This window comes from Periophthalmus magnuspinnatus, chromosome 21, assembly GCF_009829125.3.
Source record: "Periophthalmus magnuspinnatus isolate fPerMag1 chromosome 21, fPerMag1.2.pri, whole genome shotgun sequence".
Classification (NCBI taxonomy): domain Eukaryota; kingdom Metazoa; phylum Chordata; class Actinopteri; order Gobiiformes; family Gobiidae; genus Periophthalmus; species Periophthalmus magnuspinnatus.
In genome coordinates, this window is record NC_047146.1 from 16,803,527 (window position 1) to 16,824,272 (window position 20,746).

Genomic DNA, 20,746 nt, shown 5'->3' on the forward strand with positions numbered 1-20,746 from the left:
ATTATATACTGTTCCTAGTCATTTTTTGGCAGCTTTAAAACAAACTACGTAAACTTGCAGCTTTCTGATCAAACTCTAAATAGTCTAGGTCAAGTCTAAATCCAAGTTTGTCTGGCCTCTGCAGTATCCAGTAGTTGATGACATCACACATGACTGCTCTGATTACAGCCGGGCATTTCTGATTACAAACACCTGGCTACAGAGGCAGAGTTTAAAGTTTGGATACTTGTTAAACACCTTATTTCTACAGATGTGCATGAATGAAGCAAAATACAACTTGAGTTATGTTTCTGATGAGGGAACATTACAAGATGATTAAAAGCTTTAAAAAGTCAATTTGGCATAAAATGTGTCCTTTAAGTTGTGCTCATGTAAACCCCCAAAAAACCTATAATAAAAATGCTCTGTTACACCTTGTGACATCATTAGGTGGCAATGTGCCTCCATGTTCAAAAAATCCAGACACATTTAAACTTATTTTAATCAGATCTTACACTGAGTTCACTAAAATACAATACATATTTCACACTGCTTCACTCCTCCGTTTGCCAGCACCTCAGTTTCACATCCTATATCTCATCCAAGAAATTTAAAAAGTAAGTTTTGAATACAATATATTATTTAATGTTATCAAACAAGAAATACCAGGGCAATAGCATAATATGTCCTCGTTAAGTACCAGTGTAAGCTGATTAAGAGCATAATGAAAATGGTCGATGGATGCAGCTGGGCCCTAAAGTCTCCACAGACTGGTTATTACGTTATTATACAGAGGATGTGGAGCCATTTTGTCACTTCTGTACAAATCTAAACCAACATACATGATTCTGGTGGTGGCCCAGCCCAAGACCGAAGAATTTAATACACTGCTAATATGTATATGAGAGCCACTAACTTAAACAATTATGTTTTTCTGATTTTTGCATTTCTGCAAAATTGATGCAAGATGATTTTTCTAATACATTTTATGAGGGGTAAGTATTTTATTTTCTTTTTATCTACTTGAGCATAATAAATATAGTAATTGGTACGTTAGTTTGCACTGACATTGCCAAGTTTGCCAAAAAAAAAACAATGGTATTAAAACACTATATAGAGTTTAGTGGCAAAAAGTTGATTTTAATGTTTGGTTCCACTTTAAAGAACATATATTATGCAAAATTGATTTGCTTTCCTTGCTAGCTTTTAACCATTCTATAATATTGTCACCAGAAACATACGTGGACTTGTATTTAGTTTCAGTCATGGTTGTTTCATTCACCCCTTAATCCAAACTCGTCTTCTCCGAGAACTCAGAAAATTTGTTCACATAATGGCTGTTTGGTTGTGTCATAGATAAAACTCTGGAATTCTCAGTTTTTAAGTCCATTAACCATCACTGGACTCATGCTTCTATTAGAATATCATTCACAGAGTAAAAGGACTTCAATTGTTTCCTTTGTAAATGTCCATTCTCGTTGCAGACAGCAGAGAGGAAATGTTTATAAAATATATTTTCCATATGCAGACAATATTTGAAGTTAGAAAATGTGGAATATGTATCCCAACAGTTTAAAAGGGAATTAAAGCCACAAGAATGCATAATATGTGTTATTTAAATATATTACTCAAAATTGACTCGTGCTGTTGTTGCCTCCTCAAAAACATACCTGGAGTTGTGTTTAGTTTCAGTCACACGTTTGAGTAATCTTGGATTATTAGGGTGTCTGTATCCCCAAAACTCAGAATGCTCTATTTCACCTTGTAATGTCATCTAGTGACAGTTTTAAAGTTAACAGCTATTTTAGCCTCAGTTAAACTGCTTTACTCTTCAATACTCTAGAAACCTTCAGCTGTTGCATTTATTTTTGAATATATATGTATTATCTTTTGTTCAGTTGAGACTGTCGATAGAAAGTCTCTAAAATCTGCTGTTGCACCGAGGAGTGAAGCAGTTTCAATGAGGCTAAAACGATAACTGTAACTTCAAATTTAGGCAAATCCAGGGCTTATGATCCGAATGATTCTAGTGAAGGTGTATGGAGTTTAAAAACACAGTGGAGCATTTCCTATGAACACACCCTTATGATGCCATGTTTACCACATGACATCATATGAGTGTTTTCATTTTGAGAAAAGAACTCAGCCTAAATATGCAAGATTTGTGTGTTCAACATAACATCAAAACAGAACTCCAGGTAACATCGTAACATGAATCGAAAATAGTAAAATACGGGCCCTTTACGTAACGGTATTCTTACTTTATTAAAAATTTCTGAATCCAACAGTACATAATGTATCCATCTACATACCTGTGCTGATCTCCCGTGCCCGTTGTTCTCCGTGCCCTGCTCCTCTCGCTCTCCACCTCCTCGGTGACAGATAGAGAAGCTACAGAGCTGCACTCTCCCACTGTGTTCCTGGTCCACAAAGGATTCGTGTCAGAGCAGCTCATCCCACGGCTCCAAACACCTTGAGTAGAACTTGTTTCTGCCATAACTTCCACCCCTGCCCCCTGCCCCCTGCCCCCTCCCCTTTGTGGCCAAATGCGGGACAAACATCGAGATTAGCACTATGTTCATTTTGGGCACACCTATTGTTATGTCCTGTGACATAATAAATGGCACGGTCACATGATTTAGTTGCTGTAGTTTCATCCCAGAGGGAAATGTGCTGTTTGACAAATGCTTTGGCAAATGTATAAAAAATCAGGTAGCCCCAATGACTATATAAAGAAGAGGACTAACAGAGTGTGACATCACCCATAGTCTTCTGCTCCAGCCAAATGAAGCTCATTAAGGCGAACAGATATATAGTGGCAAATTTGGAGCCGAGTTCTATATTAAGAATTCTGATTGCAAGTATCATACAACGAAAGAGCCAATCGGGAGTGATTAGCAATGCTGTCAATTAAACCTGTTGCTAATGCTAGCAGGAGTGACCTCAGGGAAAGAAGGTACCTAATTTGTACTAATGTTTATATCTTGATTTACAGACACAACAGTGAAATACATGTAGAGCACGTCAATGCGAGCATTTTAAGAACAAAATGAGGAGCCTGACAGCAGCAGTTACGGAGAGAGAAGCGCTAGATTTCCAGTGTAAAGTGAATTGGAGCCGATGTCGAGTCGATGGAGCTGGAGGTCTGCCCATGAAACCAGTGGGGAGGATGATACTGACTAAGCATTCGCTTTACTGGAATACAAGTATTTTTAGTGACACAGCATGTATTTATTCCCCAGCTGTATTGTTCACTTTTTTATATTGTTTTGGATGTTGCGTGTGCTGCTCTCGATTACAACAAACATAAAAAATAAAATCAATTTAAATAAAAATGTATTTGAATTTAATTCTGTTGATATGCTTGGGTCTTTTTTAACTTTTTAATCATTTCCAATTTGAGTCATTCCAGCTTGACTGTATTTTTATCATTTTACTCACCAGAAATGGTTAAAGCAGACCTATTATGCAAAATCGACTTTTCAGAGCTTTTAACCATTGCTTCCTTTTTTCCTTTCTCCTCTTAAAATTGTATTTGGAGCAATTCGTGCATGTTTGAGTATTCTTTAATCACTTATTTTCAAGATGCCATATTGCCAATCAACCCCCGTTTTCATTGCCACCGGCATATGCCCCTGCTCTCTACTTAGTTCGTTCTTAAATTTTATGTTTTAATCGTGATACATGTAGGATTTTGCAGCATTGCGTAGTCACTTTGGTGCAAATGAAAAAAAGTCTTCTACTCGCTAATCTGCAGCTATTCATATGAGGGGCCGACAGCTACACAGTTCCTTGTTGTGATGATGTTTATGGTGACGTCTGATCTCATTGGGTGGAAGTCAACTGACTTGTTGTGGAAATTATAACAAAATGATCCATGGGTGCCATAGATTATAACTATAGAGCAAACACAAGCACAATATGTCAGTTCTAGACATAACTCACTATTCTCTCGAGTTAAATTAAGTTAAATAGAGTTTCATAGCATTTATTGTTTGACACATAAAACACCGAGCTGCCATAATCAATAATTTTCTCAGGTTTATTAGCAGTTAAATGTTATGTCTATTCATGGGCTTCAGCTGGGGATGCACTGATCCAGCTTTTTCAGCTCTGATATCAATACTTTGACTTTAAGTATCTGCGAATGTTCGTGTACAAAAGACTCACCTGAGGCTGATCAGATATTCTCCAGCGTGATGCTTCTGGACTCTCCTTCAACACAACATTAGAAAAGAGAAGAATTAGCCTTGTTGTTTGATTTAAAATGCGTTGTTTGCAGCAGCACAAAGGTACAACACAAACATTATATAGACCATGATCCATTTAAAGCAGTACTATGTATTTTTTCAGTGGGGGGTCCGTCACCTAATCTCAATGAGATGATGTTGCTTTGTCAAAAAATGTCCCACAGTATGGCATTACACTTACCTATCTTGCATTTATTCAATTACAGGTTTTATATCTCTGAAAAACATGCATTCTTACTGTGAGTGGGCTTGCCTCTCCCCAGATCTGACTTGCTACTTGGTCTGGTGGTGTCCACTGTTTCTCTCCATGAAGATAAATAAGTTCAATGCCATACAGTGGAAATTTCCAGGCAAAGCAATAACATTTCTTAGACCCCTTATTTACTGCTGGAAGATTTACACAAATTAACAGCAGCACATTAACAAGTGTTTAGGAAGGAGTCCTCTATGTGGAGACATTTTGGTTAAAGTTTGTGCTTTGTTTTCACATTATAATGAGTGAGCTACTGTTCCTAAGTCATTTCCCTTGTGGATAATAAAGTTGATCTAAGTCAAACTAAAACAAGCCCAAGTAAGGCTGCAACAATACATTATAAACCAAAAAAGGCTACGGTATGGTGACTGAACACTTCTAAAGAGAGAATATTTACGAATAAGTTGCATTTAGGATGTAAATCTGAAATTGATTTAATAATGTCACAGTTTTTATTTTAAAGGGGTATTTTCATATTTATTTTAGAGTCTAATCGCAATAAGTTGATAAATCATTGCAGCCCTGCACACAAGGATAAGACATCTTCAATACTGCATGACTTAATAAAATATTGCAATAAATATGGTACTATAAAGTGAATACTGCCCTGTGAAATAAATGTTACCCCTGGAATATTTAGGCATCTTTCAGCATGAGAAACACACGACATCAGTCTTTCCGGCTTTTTGCCTACTAAGATCTGTAAGTAAAGGAATACTGGCAGGTATTTTCAATAAAAATGTGGTGCTTTGGAATACAACTTATCCCACTGAACACAATGTTTGTTTTGTATTGTGCCAAAAATCCTTTTAGTACGGATTTGGATGGAACAAATATATTACAAAGCAAAGCTGTATCCAATCACAGTCCTCTTCAGCTTTCATTTAAACGCTATCTCTTATCCCTTTTCCTGGCATTTCTGCTACATGTTTTACAACAGAAAAACTCTGCACATCCCGCTCTAGGACAGGTGCATAAGAGAGAGCACACATCAGGCAAATCAAAGTTATGCCTGATGGAGACCAAGAAACACATGTTCATTATAAACTGTAATATTGATCTGAAACAGCTTGAAGAGGTCCATTGACTTCCTAAACCATCTTGACAACTATCTACAGTACAAACCTGATCAGAAGGGAGATGACGTCCTCCTTCTGCAGTAGCTCGTAATCTCCTCCAGAGGTCAGAGGTCGGCTGGGGTCAGAGCGACTCCAGGTGAATTGGGGGAAGGGGTCACCGGCAATGGCACAGGACAGCAGGACATGCTGCCCCACACTCGCACTCACCGCCTTGGGCTTGGTGATGAACCAGGGCTGCACTCCATCCTGGGGCTCTGTGGATACATGTACCAAACAGAATGACCATTATTGAACATATATGGACTGTGTGTAATGCATAACAATTATGTTCAAATGTTTATACAATGCTAAAAGTGTAGTTGTCAATTTTCAACAATAAAATAATGCTTAAAGGTGCTGTACCAGATTTTTACTGTCTTCAAAACGTGAAAAACAAAACTAGTTTATTTTAAAGTATAAAGTTTGAGCTCATGTTTAAAGTTTAGTAACAGTATTATGTAAAATCGACTTTTTGGAGCTTACTCCAATGCCTGAAGAGGTTTTAAATGTCATATATGCATGTTTGAGTAATTTAGTAAACACTCCCTGTTTAACGTCTTGCTGTGAAGCACTTTGTGACTTCCTTGTCTGTGAAAGGTGCTATATAAATTCATTTTGCTTGCTTACTCCCGGATCTTATACAAACCCTCCAAATGTTCTCAAAACAATAAAAAGTATCTTCTGTGTTAGCAGTTAATACCCATAGAAATGTAATATTCCCTTTTTAAACAGTTTGCTGTGATGAGTGTATAAGCGAGTTTTGCCCCCTCCATAATGCTAATAACGACTAGCATGATAAAAGTACACTTCCTGCTTCTGATGAAGATAAAACATTTTATACTTGTGCAGGCGGCACACAGCAGTCTCATTTCTACCTTAAGAGCTGCTTATACAATATATCTGAACTTTGTGACAAAAAATCTGACTGCCACACGCTGTCTCTATGTAATTAGTAAACATTTTAGATATTGCAAACACTTTGGGATGAGAGTTGATTAGCTTTGGTGACCCACCCTGCTTCATTAGCCATCTGAAAAAGCTATTCTCTAAAGCTGTGTAGTACAAATATGTTAATGTGAAAGCTAGGAACAAGTTAGATTTAAATACTAGTGTTGTCACAATATTAAAATTTCAAACTTGATTTCCATACTAAGGAATATAGTATAGTATACTTTCTTACGTTACCAGGTGGTCCTATATCTATGTAATACCTGAGTTCTATAGTGGTCCATGGGTGTATAGTAGTCTATGTGAACTTATACTTGTTCTGATATAGCTCAATATCATACTAAAGCTGTTCAGGAATGGTTTGTGTGACTTTTTTAGTAGATTAGTAACTAGTTTCAATACTTTTGACAACCCTGAACTGTACACTGCAATAAATTCCATGACTAAAGTATCCAAAAGTAGTTCTAAAAGTCTGAATAATAATAATGTCTAAGGTTTATATTAAAGTAAAGTAGTGCCTTACTGTAGTCCATTAATCATCCACTCTCCACCTGGCTGCCTTCTGCACCAAAAACCTCCTTGACAATCATAAATCATGCTAAAAAAAGAAAAAAAAATCACACTGGCAATGTGGGCGAAGTGTCTTGCCAAAAGACACAACCACCATATGCAACATTTAAGCTACAGCTGAACAAATAATAAGTAAATATTAGAACAGTCCTTTAGTCATTTAAAGTCCCTGTACCTGATTTTTCCCCATGCTTTTGAACAAAATTTGTCTTGCCTCAGTACAGATACAGTTGAAACCAGAAGTTTACATACACTATTAAAAAGACACATACGATTACCAAAATTATTTCTATTTGCTAAATGCCAGATTAATGAGAGAAGGATTTTTTTAGACAATTTTTCATTACAAAGATATCAAGAAGAGAATTGTGGACTTGCACAAGCTTCAGATTGCCTGAAGGTGCTTCTATTCAAACAATTATATGCAAGTATAAAAACTATGGGAATGTCCAATCATCATACAGCTCAGGAAGGGGATGGGTTCTGTGTCCCAGAGATGAATGTGCTTTGGTCCAAAATGTGCATCAACCTAAGAACAAAAGCAAAAGATGTCGTGAAGATGCTGCTGAAGCCAGTAAGTGTGTGTCATTATCCACAGTGAAACATGTACTGTACCGACATGGGCTGAAAGGCCACTCCGCAAGAAAGAAGCCATTACTCCAAAAGATTAAATTTTGAAGACATGTCCTTAGGGCTGACAAAACAAAAACTGAACTGTTCGGCCATAATGAGGATCATTACTTTTGGAGGAAAAAGGGGAAGCTTGCAAGCCTGAGAACACCATCCCAACTGTGAAACACGGGGGTGGCAGCATCATGTTGTGGGGTTGTTTTGCTGCTGGAATGACTGGTGCACTTCACAAAATAGATGGCATCATGACGAAAAAATATTATATGGAAATATTAAAGCAACATCCCGAGACCTTAGCCAGGAAGTTAATGGACAATGACCTGAGGCAAAACGTGCCAAACTTGTTAGAACATGGCTTAAGTATAAGTACCAAGTACCAAGTCAATGTTCTGGAGTGGCCATCACAAAGCCCTGATCTCAATCCTATTAAAAATGTATGGGCAGACCTGAAAAGGCATGTGAAAGTAAGGTGGCCTACAAACTTGGCTGAGTTACACCATCTTTTCAAAACAGGAAAAATGTAGTTTGATTTCATGTCGACAGTGAGAAAAAAGCATATGTCTTTTTATATAGTGTATGTAAACTTTTGTTTTCAACTGTATATTGTATAAGCAGCTCTTGAGGTCAAAATATGTCTGTGTCATGCTGTCAGCATTTAATTATGCTATTATGGATGACAGGAGTTCAGTTGGTAGAGCATTTATCCACTGATCCGAAGGCTGGGGGCTCAAATCCCAGTCTTGACGTAAACATCAATGGTTGAGCGAGATCCACTGACCTATAGGTTGGTGGTGTGATTCCAGCTGCCACAGATGAATACTGTTGTCCTTGAGCAAGACACTTACCCATCTCGCTCGCAATGTCTGTGTACACTGATGTATGAATGTGTGTGAGAAAGAGAGAGTGGTTCCTTGCCTTGAAGGTGGAAAAGCACCATATAAAAATGTAGCCATGACCATTTGACCATTTATCATGTCCAATAATCACAAAGTGCGCATTAGCATATTAATTGTTGCTAGCTTTCGCATCACAGCAAAACTTGGCTCTTGTCTATGATGCTCGGAAAGCATGAGGTAAGTGAGGAATAATTTTTGGACTATTGCAAACTGTTAAAAGAGAACTAGTTCTGTTTTTTGTTGTTTTTTTCTGTTTTTTACTAGTACTTCTCTATATACATTTATACAAGATATTAGTAATTTTGAGAGCTTCTGCTAGTGCCACGCCAATCCACTTTTTGCACTACAAAACAGTGTATATGATACTTTAACAGCCTTATCTATTGTTCTATATATTGGTGACATCACACATGACTGCTCTGATTACAGCCAGGTATCACTGATGATTAACACCTGACTGCAGGGGCAGAGTTTGAAGTGCGCTTACCTGACCAATCACAGTGTTGCTTATGCCTTTAGACCCCGCCCTCCTTCCCCCTCACTCTTCTTTACTCCACAGGCACTGCCCAGGTTAGCAGCTCTATTTGAAATGTGGTTGTGGGCGGAGTTTAGGTTTGTTCCCACTTTAAAGAGGGAATAAACGTATAAATTTTGTTCTTTTTTTAGCTTTCTACCATGTTATAATGTTGTTCTCTCATGAAAAACATCCCTGAAGAGGTTTTAGATGTCATCCAAGCATGTTTCAATAGTTTAGCAATCTCTCCTGGGCCCTATTTGAACCCTCCTTACGGTTAGCTGCAAGATTCTCTCCATTGCTAAGCCCACAGGCCTGCGTCATCCATGCCCCACGACAATTCTCCACAAATATACAAAACCATGATATAAAACTGTACAAAACAATTTGCAAACCTGATGCAATGTGCCGTAGTTTCATTACCTGGATGCATGTGACAGTGCTCTGAAAGAGGGGTGACTTAGAGCGGAGAGCAAAGGGAGCGGAGATTCAGAGTGTCAAAAATGGAAGTGAAACTTCGAAAACATGTTAATTTGTTGTACATTTTGTGAATATAGCATTTTCAAAACAATAAAAGGTAACACGGTGATATGGTGTTAGCAGTAAATTTGCAGTGCCCTTCTCTTTACTTTGCCTGACTTGCATGACTCTGGTGTGGTGCATACAGGCTGGTGGTTACCCTCCACAGTGAGCCTGGCGTGGGTGCTGGCCTCCCCGTGCTGGTTCCAGGCCCTGCAGCTGTAGGTGCCTGTGTCCTCGGGGAAAACTTCCTGGATGAGGAGGGTGCAGCGGTTCTTCTCCCGGAGTAGATGGAAGTCTTCTGTTTCTGTCACCTCCTCTCCATCGTGGAGCCAGAGCACCTCAGGAGGGGGCTGGCCTGAACAGGAGAGCACAGTGCAGTCTGTTTAATCATCTTTACCATGGTAGTTTAAGGTGTAGTTTAGAATATTCATTTCTCTAAAACATAGGTAACATAATTATATTTAAGATTTTACTGTAAATCTTGCCTAGTATTTTTCTAGCTTTTAATTACTGGTGAAATTTATAATTTTACTTGCTGGTTGGACACAAGCAGATTAGACATTAGACAATTCCATAACTGTTCCTTAGCAAATATAATGATAGCAAGGGCCAAAACTAGTCTAAATGGCAGTGATTAGACTAAACCTTAATTTAACAAAATAAAGTGAATAAAGTCTTAATTTATTTGTATTAAACTGCCAGAAAAAATGCCTTCTTTGGGCATAAATTATCTCTATATTTTGGATGGAATTTTCCATGTTGATGACATATGTAGGGGTATTCTGTTTATTGTACTATTCTCGTCAACTTTCCACAGACTGCCACTTAACTGATGTAATATCCACAATGGTCGAGTAGCTAGCACTCCTTTCTGTGTGGAGTTGTATGTATGTTTCTTCCTGTGTCAGAGTGGGTTTCTATCAAACACTCCGGTTTTCCCCATTGACACATATAACTTGGTAAAGGTAAAATCCGTGGATCTATTAAAGTAACTGAATAGGGTATTGCTATCAAAGAGTTATCTTAGGTTGGATTAGTGGCCACTCATTGTTACTACAACAAAAAATTCCTCCTGCCCAGAAAGGATTTTTCTCATAGGGTGCAATGTAATCACAAACTGCTTCTGTTTGGCTGACAGGGCACCTATGGCTTTCACAGAAGTTGAATTTTGTGGCAGAGGTTGAATTTTGTGGCAGCTCAAAATTTGTCTGTCTTAAAAAAAACTATTTTTAATTGTTAGCTTCGGCTACACTCTATGTCCACTCTAGCTAAACTCAAGTGCTGATTGGTTAGAGCAGTCATGTGGTCCAACATGAACGGGCATGTGAGCGATGTGAATGAGCCATGGGTTTAAAATATGGTTTAGATGCACCCTGGAAGCATAAACATTATAATTTATAATTTCTTTATTATTCCCTTTCCCAGGGCAGAACTGTATGTATCTAGCCACTAAAGGCTAAGATCGCAACATGCACCATTACGCATGGCTCATTGACTTCAATGGGCTGCCATGTTTAGACCCCGGGGCTTGGTAAAATCCTACAGATAAGGTAGTACTGATCAAGACTAGCTCCAGGTCTGAAGATGGGTTAGCTATGAACCCACTGCTCCTAACAGGTTAGCACAGCAGCACTGAAGGATGGGTCAAACGGGTTACATTTTTCGGGTAGCAAACATATTTATTTGGTGCTACTGTTAAACTACCCAGCCCTAATGTCGGCTTGTATATTATTTTAAGTTCTAAAACATGAGCTCAAGTACTCAAGGTCAGTGGCAATCCAAGTAATTAATATCAATATGTGCAACAGAGTAATTTCTGGAATAATACAATTCCAGGTATGTTTTTGATTATAGAAAAACATCATATAGCATTGTTAAAAGCTCCAGGATTTCAACTATATCTTTCATTCACAATTATTTGGCCAGAGGTTGCCTTTAAAGGCTAGGCACGAAATAAATATCTAGATGATAATTATAATTTGACAAGATAATTTAATTACATTTGAGAAAGGTTTGTTTAGAGCCCATTAAGAAACATGCACAAAATCATAACATTTGATCAAGGGAGTTATTGTTGCATTCTTACTAAGGCAAAGAAACCACTTACCAAAGACTCTACACCAGTGCACAAATGAGGAGTTGCAAAAACAGTGCTATTAAAAAAAAAAAAAAAAAACAGTTTGTTTTCAAAAGCAAAATTTTTATTATTTAATCCCTTATTGAGCAAATGCCCGAAATGTTATTAATAATGTTTAAAATATGGTACAAAAACAATTTCTTCAAATGTTCTATGCACTATTCAAGCATGTTTTTGTACAGTCTTAGCGTCAGTGGAAGTCCGCAGGGACGGTAAATCTACGTAGCTTGAGTATACATTTGTCTGCATGTCTTGTGTGGGTCTGCGGTGTTGTGAGAGCATAGGAGAGCTGCTCATGTGTGCAGACAGATAATACTGCTCTGATCCCCACAGCTTATATGGAGAAGAAGCCTCAGTGGAAAAATCATTATATAACAAACACAAAGCAATGACAGGCAGGGGGAAGTTCAAATGGACTTTTTAATGATGGAGCAGTGCATTTCCTATTGGTTTTTCCTACCTGCTGTCACATGTATATCACTGTCAGCCAATCACAGCCTACTACCTCTGCCTCTCAAGTAATCACACTTAAAAATTTTGGAATCAAATATATTTATATTTCGACAAACATGCTGATTTAATAGACAGTCTGTTCTAAATTCTTGTACAACAAGATATCATTTCTTATTGTATATGGAATATGGCTTTTTTGTCTTTTTTCCTGGGATCCATAATATACACTTCTCCAATACTTTATAGAGATATGACTCTGGTCACAGATGGATTAGCCAATCAGGGAAGCACATGGTCCAAAGAAATATAGCTTCTTATGAGGAAAAAAGAAAGGGAAAAATATCGCAGAGACTTAAAAACATTGCATATTTCTGCAGAACCAATGAGCAAAGCACTAAACTCTGTTAATCTGAGGTGAGAGAATTTTTATTTTGTTAAATATCACCATGACCAAAGCTCCTTCTTTTCCCATGCGTCACTGAAACAAATCTGATTGCATGGTTATGTAAAGACACAGTAGAGAAAGTGGATATCCCTCTGTATAAAAATACAGAGGGATATCAGTTTGGACTTGCTAGGCAATACAATGTGCTATATTTAATATACACTTAACTGTTGTTGCATTGCTCCACAATGCTAATATTAAAATGCACTGCAGACTACACGAGCAGCTTTGCACCAAGTTTCATTCAGATAATTATTATACTGTATTTGCAACTGAATGGAGCAATAGTGAAGTTCACAATCACTTTTAGATGATTTGCACAGTCCTATCTGATCATATGTATAAATAGACTCTCCTCGCTCACCACTTCACTTCACTACCCCACTGCTGAAGCAGAACATTCAGCCTCTTCAGCCTCTCTGTCTCTTCCTCTTTACTAGTATCTAGTCACATGGTGATATTATATAATGCTTCAGGGGGAACACATTGTAATGGAAGACCTAACTTGTAACGTTAATATAGAAGAGATCATAGCAGAGGAGGAAATGAAATCTGTCCTGCTCTAAACTCCCACACTCCGCAGATCTGACCGGAAATACCAACACACACACACACTTTGGGTTTTCATCCTTCTTGGGAACATTAGCTTACATTTTTTCCTGGAGAGCGATACTAACCATAATCATAGTCACTACTTGTCTAACCTAAACCCTAACCATAACCTTTTTTAATCCATATCTGAACTTTAAAGCAATTTGTTGATCTAATAATAATGGAGGCAGGTGGAGGGTGTACACAGATTTTAGTGTCCACAAGGTATTAAAGGAACTATATGTAAGATTTAAATTTTAAATCCCCAAAACATGACCTGTGTCCAGATAAGAGATAAACATTTTCTAATCAAATATAGCTTTTATCGATAATTGTAATGCTGTTTTATTCTTAAACATAAAATAACCTAAACCTCACTACCTAAACCCCAGAACCGGTAGCCAATCAGTGCTAGAGCAGCCTCTGCAGCTCAGTGAGTGAATTCATATATACACACAGCAAACTACAGTGTCTTGCAAAAGTATTCATCCCCCTGGAACTTTTTCAAATTTTGTCAAGTCACAACCACTAATTGAAATATTTTTTATTTTGCATTTTATGTGAATGAGTAACACAAAATGGTACATAAGCGTGAAGTAGAAAGAAAATTATTATCATTATTATTATCATTTCCAGATTTAAAAAAAAAAAAAAAAAAACAACTGAAAAGTGCAGTGTGCAAAAGTATTCAGCCCATTTTTGGGGTATGTCTCCACCAGTTTTGCACACCTACAGACTGAAATTTTTGACCATTCTTCCTGGTAAAACAGTTCAAGCTCTGTTAGATTTGATTGAGACTGTTTGTGAACTGTAGTTTTCAGATCTTGCCACAAATTCTCAATTGGATTTAGGTCCAGACTTTGATTGGGCCATTCTAACACATGAATATTTGCTTTAAACCATTCCATTGTCGCTTTGGCTTAATGTTTAGGATCGTTGGTGAACTTCCGCCCCAGTCTCAAGTCTTTTGCAGAATCTAACAGTTTGCTTCCTGTATTTAGCTCCATCCATCTTCTCATCAACTCTGACCAGCTTCCCTGTTCCAGCTGAAGAAAAGCCCCCCCACAGCATGATGCTGTCACCACCGTGTTTGACTGTGGGGATGGTGTGTTCAGAGTGATGTGCACTGTTAGTTTTCCTCCACACATAGCATTTGTGGAGGATTTTGATTTTGTCTCATCAGACCAGAGCACCTTCTTTCTTCTGTTTGCTGTGTCCTCCAAATTACTTCTAGCGAACTGTAAACAAGACTTCTTATGGATGGTTTTCAACAATGGCTTTCTTCTTGCCACACTTCAATAAAGACCAGATTTGTGTATTGCACGACTAATAGTTCTCCTGTGAACAAATTCCCCCCACCTGAGCTGTGGATCAGGTGGGGGAATCTGTTCACAGGACAACTATTAGTCGTCGTCCACCACCACCACCTGAGCTGTGGATCTCTACAGCTCTTCCAGAGTCACCATGGGCCTCTTGGCTGCATCTCTGATGAGTGCTGTTCTTGTTCGTTCTGTAAGTTTTGGTGGACGGCCATGTCTGGGTAGGTTTGCAGTTGTGCCATACTCTTTCCATTTCCAGATGATGGATTGAACAGTGCTCCTTGAGATGGTCAAAGCTTGGAAAGCTTTTTTAGATCCATATGTGAAAATGTTCTCGGGGATGAATACTTTTGCAAGCCACTGTACCCATCTTTGTCAGGACACTCAGTTTTGTGACATATAATTCAGTAAAATCCACTGATGCTGGAAAAGTGAAATCATACAAAATAAGCAGAAAGAGCAGATGATACCTGTGAGCTCCACAGTCATAGTGACCCTGCTCCCGTCCATCACCTTCAGGTCAGACAGACAGGTCACAAAGCGAGGAGCCTCACCCACTGCTCTGGACTCTGTCACCTTTGACCTCTGACCCTCAAACCGACCTGGAACACAGAAATATAGGCAAGACATTTTATCATCTTGTCTATATGACAACTTTTGAGGTAATGTATTCTACTTATTTAGCACTGTTTGGACACCCAAAGATGGTCTACGTTGCATTATTCATTCAGTCCCTACCAGGTGATGTGTAGCCGCAGCTGCCCTGGTGTAGACTGACAGAAGTGAGGTTTATCATTATCCTTATTTTATTTATTTATTTTTATTATTTGGTAGTTAATTCTTCTTTCAAAGGCCAGTTCCCATGCAATAGTTATTAAAGGAAAATCTAGCTGCAGTGGCAAAATTGCTCACAAAAATGTTAAGGATGTATTTGCCAAAACTGTTCAGGTCAGATTTGTCGCTCAAGTAGATTTCCCGGGACCACCCTAAACTGAAGCACTTGTGTACATCAGAATTCGTGCTAACAGAGAACGCAGAGTCAGCTCTGTGTCAGTCTTAGATAACAGCGACAACCCAGGCTTTATAAGGACCGCAGATCTGCTCCAGAGCAGGAAATCCCCCACAGGAGATTCCCACAGATGGACCCACTCGAACCCAAACAGCCACGTTCAGATGTACAGAAAAATACTAAAGTAATACAGACAGAAAAATTTGACTTTTTTCTGGCTTTTAGCATTGATAATAAAAATAAATAAAATAAGTACTATCTGTATGGGAAAGACGTTCTATTTTTATTGTTTCAACCTATACCATTATCCAGTTTTTGTTGCAGTGGTCGATTAATGACATTCTCCTGTATCAAGGTCTGGATTTTAAAGATTATATATATATATATATATATATATATATATATATATATATATATATATATATATATATATATATATATATATATATATATATATATATATATATATATATATATATATATATAAACATATGTTACATCATTCTCATATAATATCCATATAATTCCAATAAAATAATGAAAACAAAAAAATGAAACTAAATAAAAAAGGTTGATTTAGACACCATCAACTGATTTATGGACTAATTGACTCAAGGTCTACAGCCCTACAATGTTACATTTTAATACAGTCCCCTCACTAGCCCTATCACATGACCAGACTTTCCCAGGACGATGTGAGCTCTCATTGGCTGATCTCCCCAGTGAGTGACAACTTCCTGTAGTAAAATCTTGATTAGTCTGTATCAGAGGCCAGTGGAGAGCAGAGAAACAGACAGTCTCACACACAGCAGCTAAATAAGGCACATTTCACATCAGTATCCTCTAAAGGACAAAAATATAAAAGCATGTTTTTTTTTGTTTTTACAACTTCACAAATCCAACTCTTATTTGGTTCCAAAGAATGGTTTTAACATACTTTGGAACCAAAGCATGACATACATACTTTGTAACCAAAGTATAATGTGGTACCTCCCGAAAGTTACATTATGTTGCAACATAAGAATATAATTGTGATTTTAGAAGATTCAAATATGTAATTATACTATATCTATACTAATCTATACTCCAAAACTCTGAGCTATGCATTAAACAATAAAGAAAATACAAGGCAATAATGACAGCTAAGACAAAAATACTCAAATACATCTCCACCCATGACTATTACGTTAAAATGTTTGGTGTCGTTTACCCTAGGACAGGGTACCCCTGAGTGTTGTTTACCCTAGGATAGGTTAACCCCGGGTGTTGTTTGCCGTTTGACAGGTTACCACAAGCAGTACTACACCGCTTTGCTGCACATGTTGCCCTCACAGCATTGAAGGATGGGTCAAATGAGAACAATTTTTCAATAGCAATCAAATCTACCTACCCTTTAACTTAATTTTAAACATGGGTCTAAATTGTCCAACTAGGGCTGCGTGATTATGACGAAACTGTAAGACTGGATTTTGAATCAGACAATCAAGTTTATCTGCGTCTCCAGATACAAGCTAAGTATGTTTAAATCAAATATAGCTTTTACTGATAAACATTGCATGTTGATTTTTACTCATGATTACAAAAACATTGGACATCATTATCAAGTTGTTTATGTTATAATTTAGTGTTTTGGTTCTCAAGAAGATTTATTCAATCAGAAAGCAGAATAGACCTCACATGAGTCCCTCATTTAAGTTGCCAGTTTCAATGCTGAAATACAGTGCCTGATGGATTTCAGCATTAACCATTAATCAGTGTATGTTATGGTTATTTCCCCTTCTCATTTACTCTCTCAAAGTTGTATTTGGAGTGCTTTGTGCATGTTTGAGCCTAGAACTCTCTACTTACCCCGTTCTCAAATTTTATTCTTAATTGGAGATAGATGTAGGATTCAGCAGTGTTGTGGAGTCATTTGGGCATAAATGAAAAAAAAAAAATCAACTCTCTAGCCCAGACATGGGCAAACTACGGCCCAGGGGTCATATATGGCCCTTTGGGTTTATTAATCTGGCATGCCGGACGTGACCAAATTATATTAAAACAGGTAAGGGTAAAGGGAACAAGGGCTTGTTCAATTTACCTTTTCAACAAGTTGTTGATCTTTTGGCACTCGATAAAATTGAATATGAGTGTTTATTTAACAGAAATTTAAAAAAATAATTATTATTGTTCATTAATTTCATTAATGCATTTGGAAAACAATTTATACAATGAGTCTTGCATATTCATGATTTGCTACATGTTACAGGCCAAATCTCTAATGTAATATTCAATTTATATATATATATATATATATATATATATATATATATATATATATATATATATATATATATATATATATATATATATATATATATATATATATAGCCGGCCCCTCTGTGAAATTTTAGAAGTCATTGTGGCCCATGTGTCAAAAAGTTCTAGCCTGATGTGCATCAGAGGTGCCAACAATTTCACGGGTCTTTGTTGTGATGACGTTTATGGTGATGTAAGTTCCAATTGGACACTGTAGTTTTCTAACAGGGAAGTGTTAGAAAGCTGACTTGTTTCATTTATTAAATTGCTTTTGATGGATATTGCGATTTAACATATGCACGTTAATGGTCCATGGGTATCGTAGATGATTAACTATATACCAGGCTCAAGCACAACATGTCTTCTTTAAGGCACTGGCAACCAAGGTTCAGGTTTTTTTTCACTGGTAAGAGTGAAGCTACATGCAGTTCCTTTAACCTGTAGAGAAAGTTTAGATGTTTTTTTTTTTTTTATTTAATAATTTTAATTAATAATTTTCTAACCCTATGCAGATTCGAAAAGTGGTTTTGCTCCAGTTTTTTTGGGGCAGAAGTTGTCCCTGTGTCATTCTGAACAAAAGCCAAAAGACAAGTATTTTCAATTCAATAAACTCAAATAACTGCAGAGCCCTATATCCAGCTATAGTTTTCTACTTTTTCTTGTAAAACCTCACCCTATTAATAAAGCAGTTTTTTTTTTTCAGCACCACATACTTAAAGTGAAGTTGAAAGCATCATTTATGTTCTGTATATAATTTGTAACCAAGTGCATTCTGGTTGTGTGTGTCTGTGTGTTTGTGTGTATGTATATGTGTGTGTGTGTGTGTGTTTTTAGTGCAGAGACAGTTCAGTGAGTGAGTACTGATCCAGACCTTATAAGGAGTCCCCATTTCCTTTTTGCATCCTCTCTCCCTCTAACCCCTCTGTTTCTTTTTCTCGCTCTTTTCCAATCTCCTTTTTCTCTCCTCTCCACCTTTCCCGTCTCCTAGTCCCCCTTTTTCTCCTTTCTCCCCGCTTCATCTTCCTTATGTACTCCCTCTTTCTCCATCTTCCCTCCTCTTCCTCACTTTTTTCCATCTATGCCTTCTTTCTCCCCCTCTAACATCTCTGTCCCTCTTCTCTCTTCCCCCTCCTCTTTCTCTCTTCTCTGTACTCCTCTTTAACCCCCTCTCCATCTTTTTGCCTCCATCCCCCTTTCACTCCCCCACCCTTATCTCCCCCTCTCTCTCTTTAGCCTCCCCTTTCTCCCTCCCCCTCTCTCCTTTCTACCTCCTTCTACCCCTTTTCATCTCTTTCCCCTTCTATCTCTGTGCCGCTCCTTCTCACTCGCTCTTCCCGTACGCTCCTCTCATGCTTTTTTATCCATCCCTCTCCCTCAATCTTCTCTCCTCCCTCATCTCTATCAATCTCTTTCTTCTCCTTCGTTTCTCCTTTGCTCCTCTCTCTTTACTCCTACTCCTCTTTTTGTCTTTAACCCATCTCCTCCTCTTTCTCATCCCTCTTTCCCTTCCTTCCCTCTCTCCCAATCTTCCTCCTCTGTCTCTCCTCTCTCCTCCCTTTCCCTTCCATTTCTTCCCCTCCTCCCCTCTCTCCCCGTCGTCCTCTCTCTCTCCTCCCTCTCTCTCCCTCCTCCTCTGGCTCTCCTGTCTCTCCTTTCTCTTTCCCCGCCTCCCTCTCTCCCTCCCCCCATTATCCCCTCCTCCTTTCTCTCTCCTTCTTGTTCCCTCCTCTTTCTCCCCCTCCTCTCTCTCTTCCCACCCTTCCCTTGCTCTCCCCCTCCTCCTCTTGCTCCTCTTTCTCTTTTCCTCTTTCTCTCCTTCCTCTCTCCCTCTTTCTCTCCCCCTCCTCTCGCTCACGTGCCTGTATGTCTGTATGCTCTCTGTCCATGTGTGCTGCTCTGGGTTGTGCTCTTTGTACATGCTCTGTGTACATTTCAGACATACCAGAGGAGAGCCGCTGCTTTTGTCACAGAGCAGAGAACACACAGACACTAACAGTAACGGGAACCAACGGATATGTCCAATATGTGACGCTTTCATTCACTAAAAATAACAGTATAATGATTTCTAGACTCTCCAGACAGGCTACAGGCTTTTTACAATGTAATGCATTCAAACTTAAAGGGCCCATATTATGCTATTTTCTTGTTTCTTCATCACAAACATACCTGGAGTTTTGTTTCATTCACACAAATATTTAATATATTATTATGATATTTTTTCTCTCAAAGAAACATTCTGTTCCACCTTGTGATGTCATGTAGTAATACAAGTTATCCATTGTGTTTTTAAACTCCAAACACCTTCACTAGAATCATTTGGATGATTTCAGTGCTGAAATTGTCAACCTCTACTGAACTAATGGTAAAAGGAGCTGTTAACTTGAAAACTACCACGTCATGACATCACAAGATGAAAAAGGGCATTTTGAGCTTAGAAAATGTAGACAGATTGATAAAGGATTACTCAAACATGTGTGAATACAAAACACAACTCCAGGTACTATATTTTCCAGACTATAAGTCGCACTTTTTTTCATAGTTTGGCCAGGGGTGTGACTTATGTGTGAAATTATTAAAATATAATATAATTTCACATCTTTGTTATTGTCACACTGATAACCACGCGAGGGCACTCTAGGCTTATCTACCAGTATCACAGCCACGCGGAAGCAGCGCGTCATCTACTTCCAAAGTTGGCGGAGTCGTTCAGAAGCGACACCGAGGATGAAGAATTCAATGGATTTTCTGCTATTCAGCCTGTTGTTCTCTATTGTATTGTTATTACTATAACTTGCCTGTAAAGATAAAATGTCT

At 38.0% G+C, this 20,746-nt stretch overlaps 1 protein-coding gene across 1 annotated transcript in view; it reads right to left on the reverse strand.

Moving 5' to 3' along the window:
* Positions 1-20,746, reverse strand: part of mylka (myosin, light chain kinase a) — a 101,727-nt gene that overhangs the window by 46,570 nt on the left and 34,411 nt on the right. The window contains exons 12-16 of the mRNA XM_033986436.2: positions 15,096-15,227; positions 9,838-10,035; positions 5,608-5,815; positions 4,150-4,194; positions 2,292-2,399 (exon numbers count right to left, since the gene is read on the reverse strand). Of these exons, the coding sequence (XP_033842327.1) occupies positions 2,292-2,399; positions 4,150-4,194; positions 5,608-5,815; positions 9,838-10,035; positions 15,096-15,227 (691 nt within the window). The remainder of the gene's footprint in view (positions 1-2,291; positions 2,400-4,149; positions 4,195-5,607; positions 5,816-9,837; positions 10,036-15,095; positions 15,228-20,746) is intronic.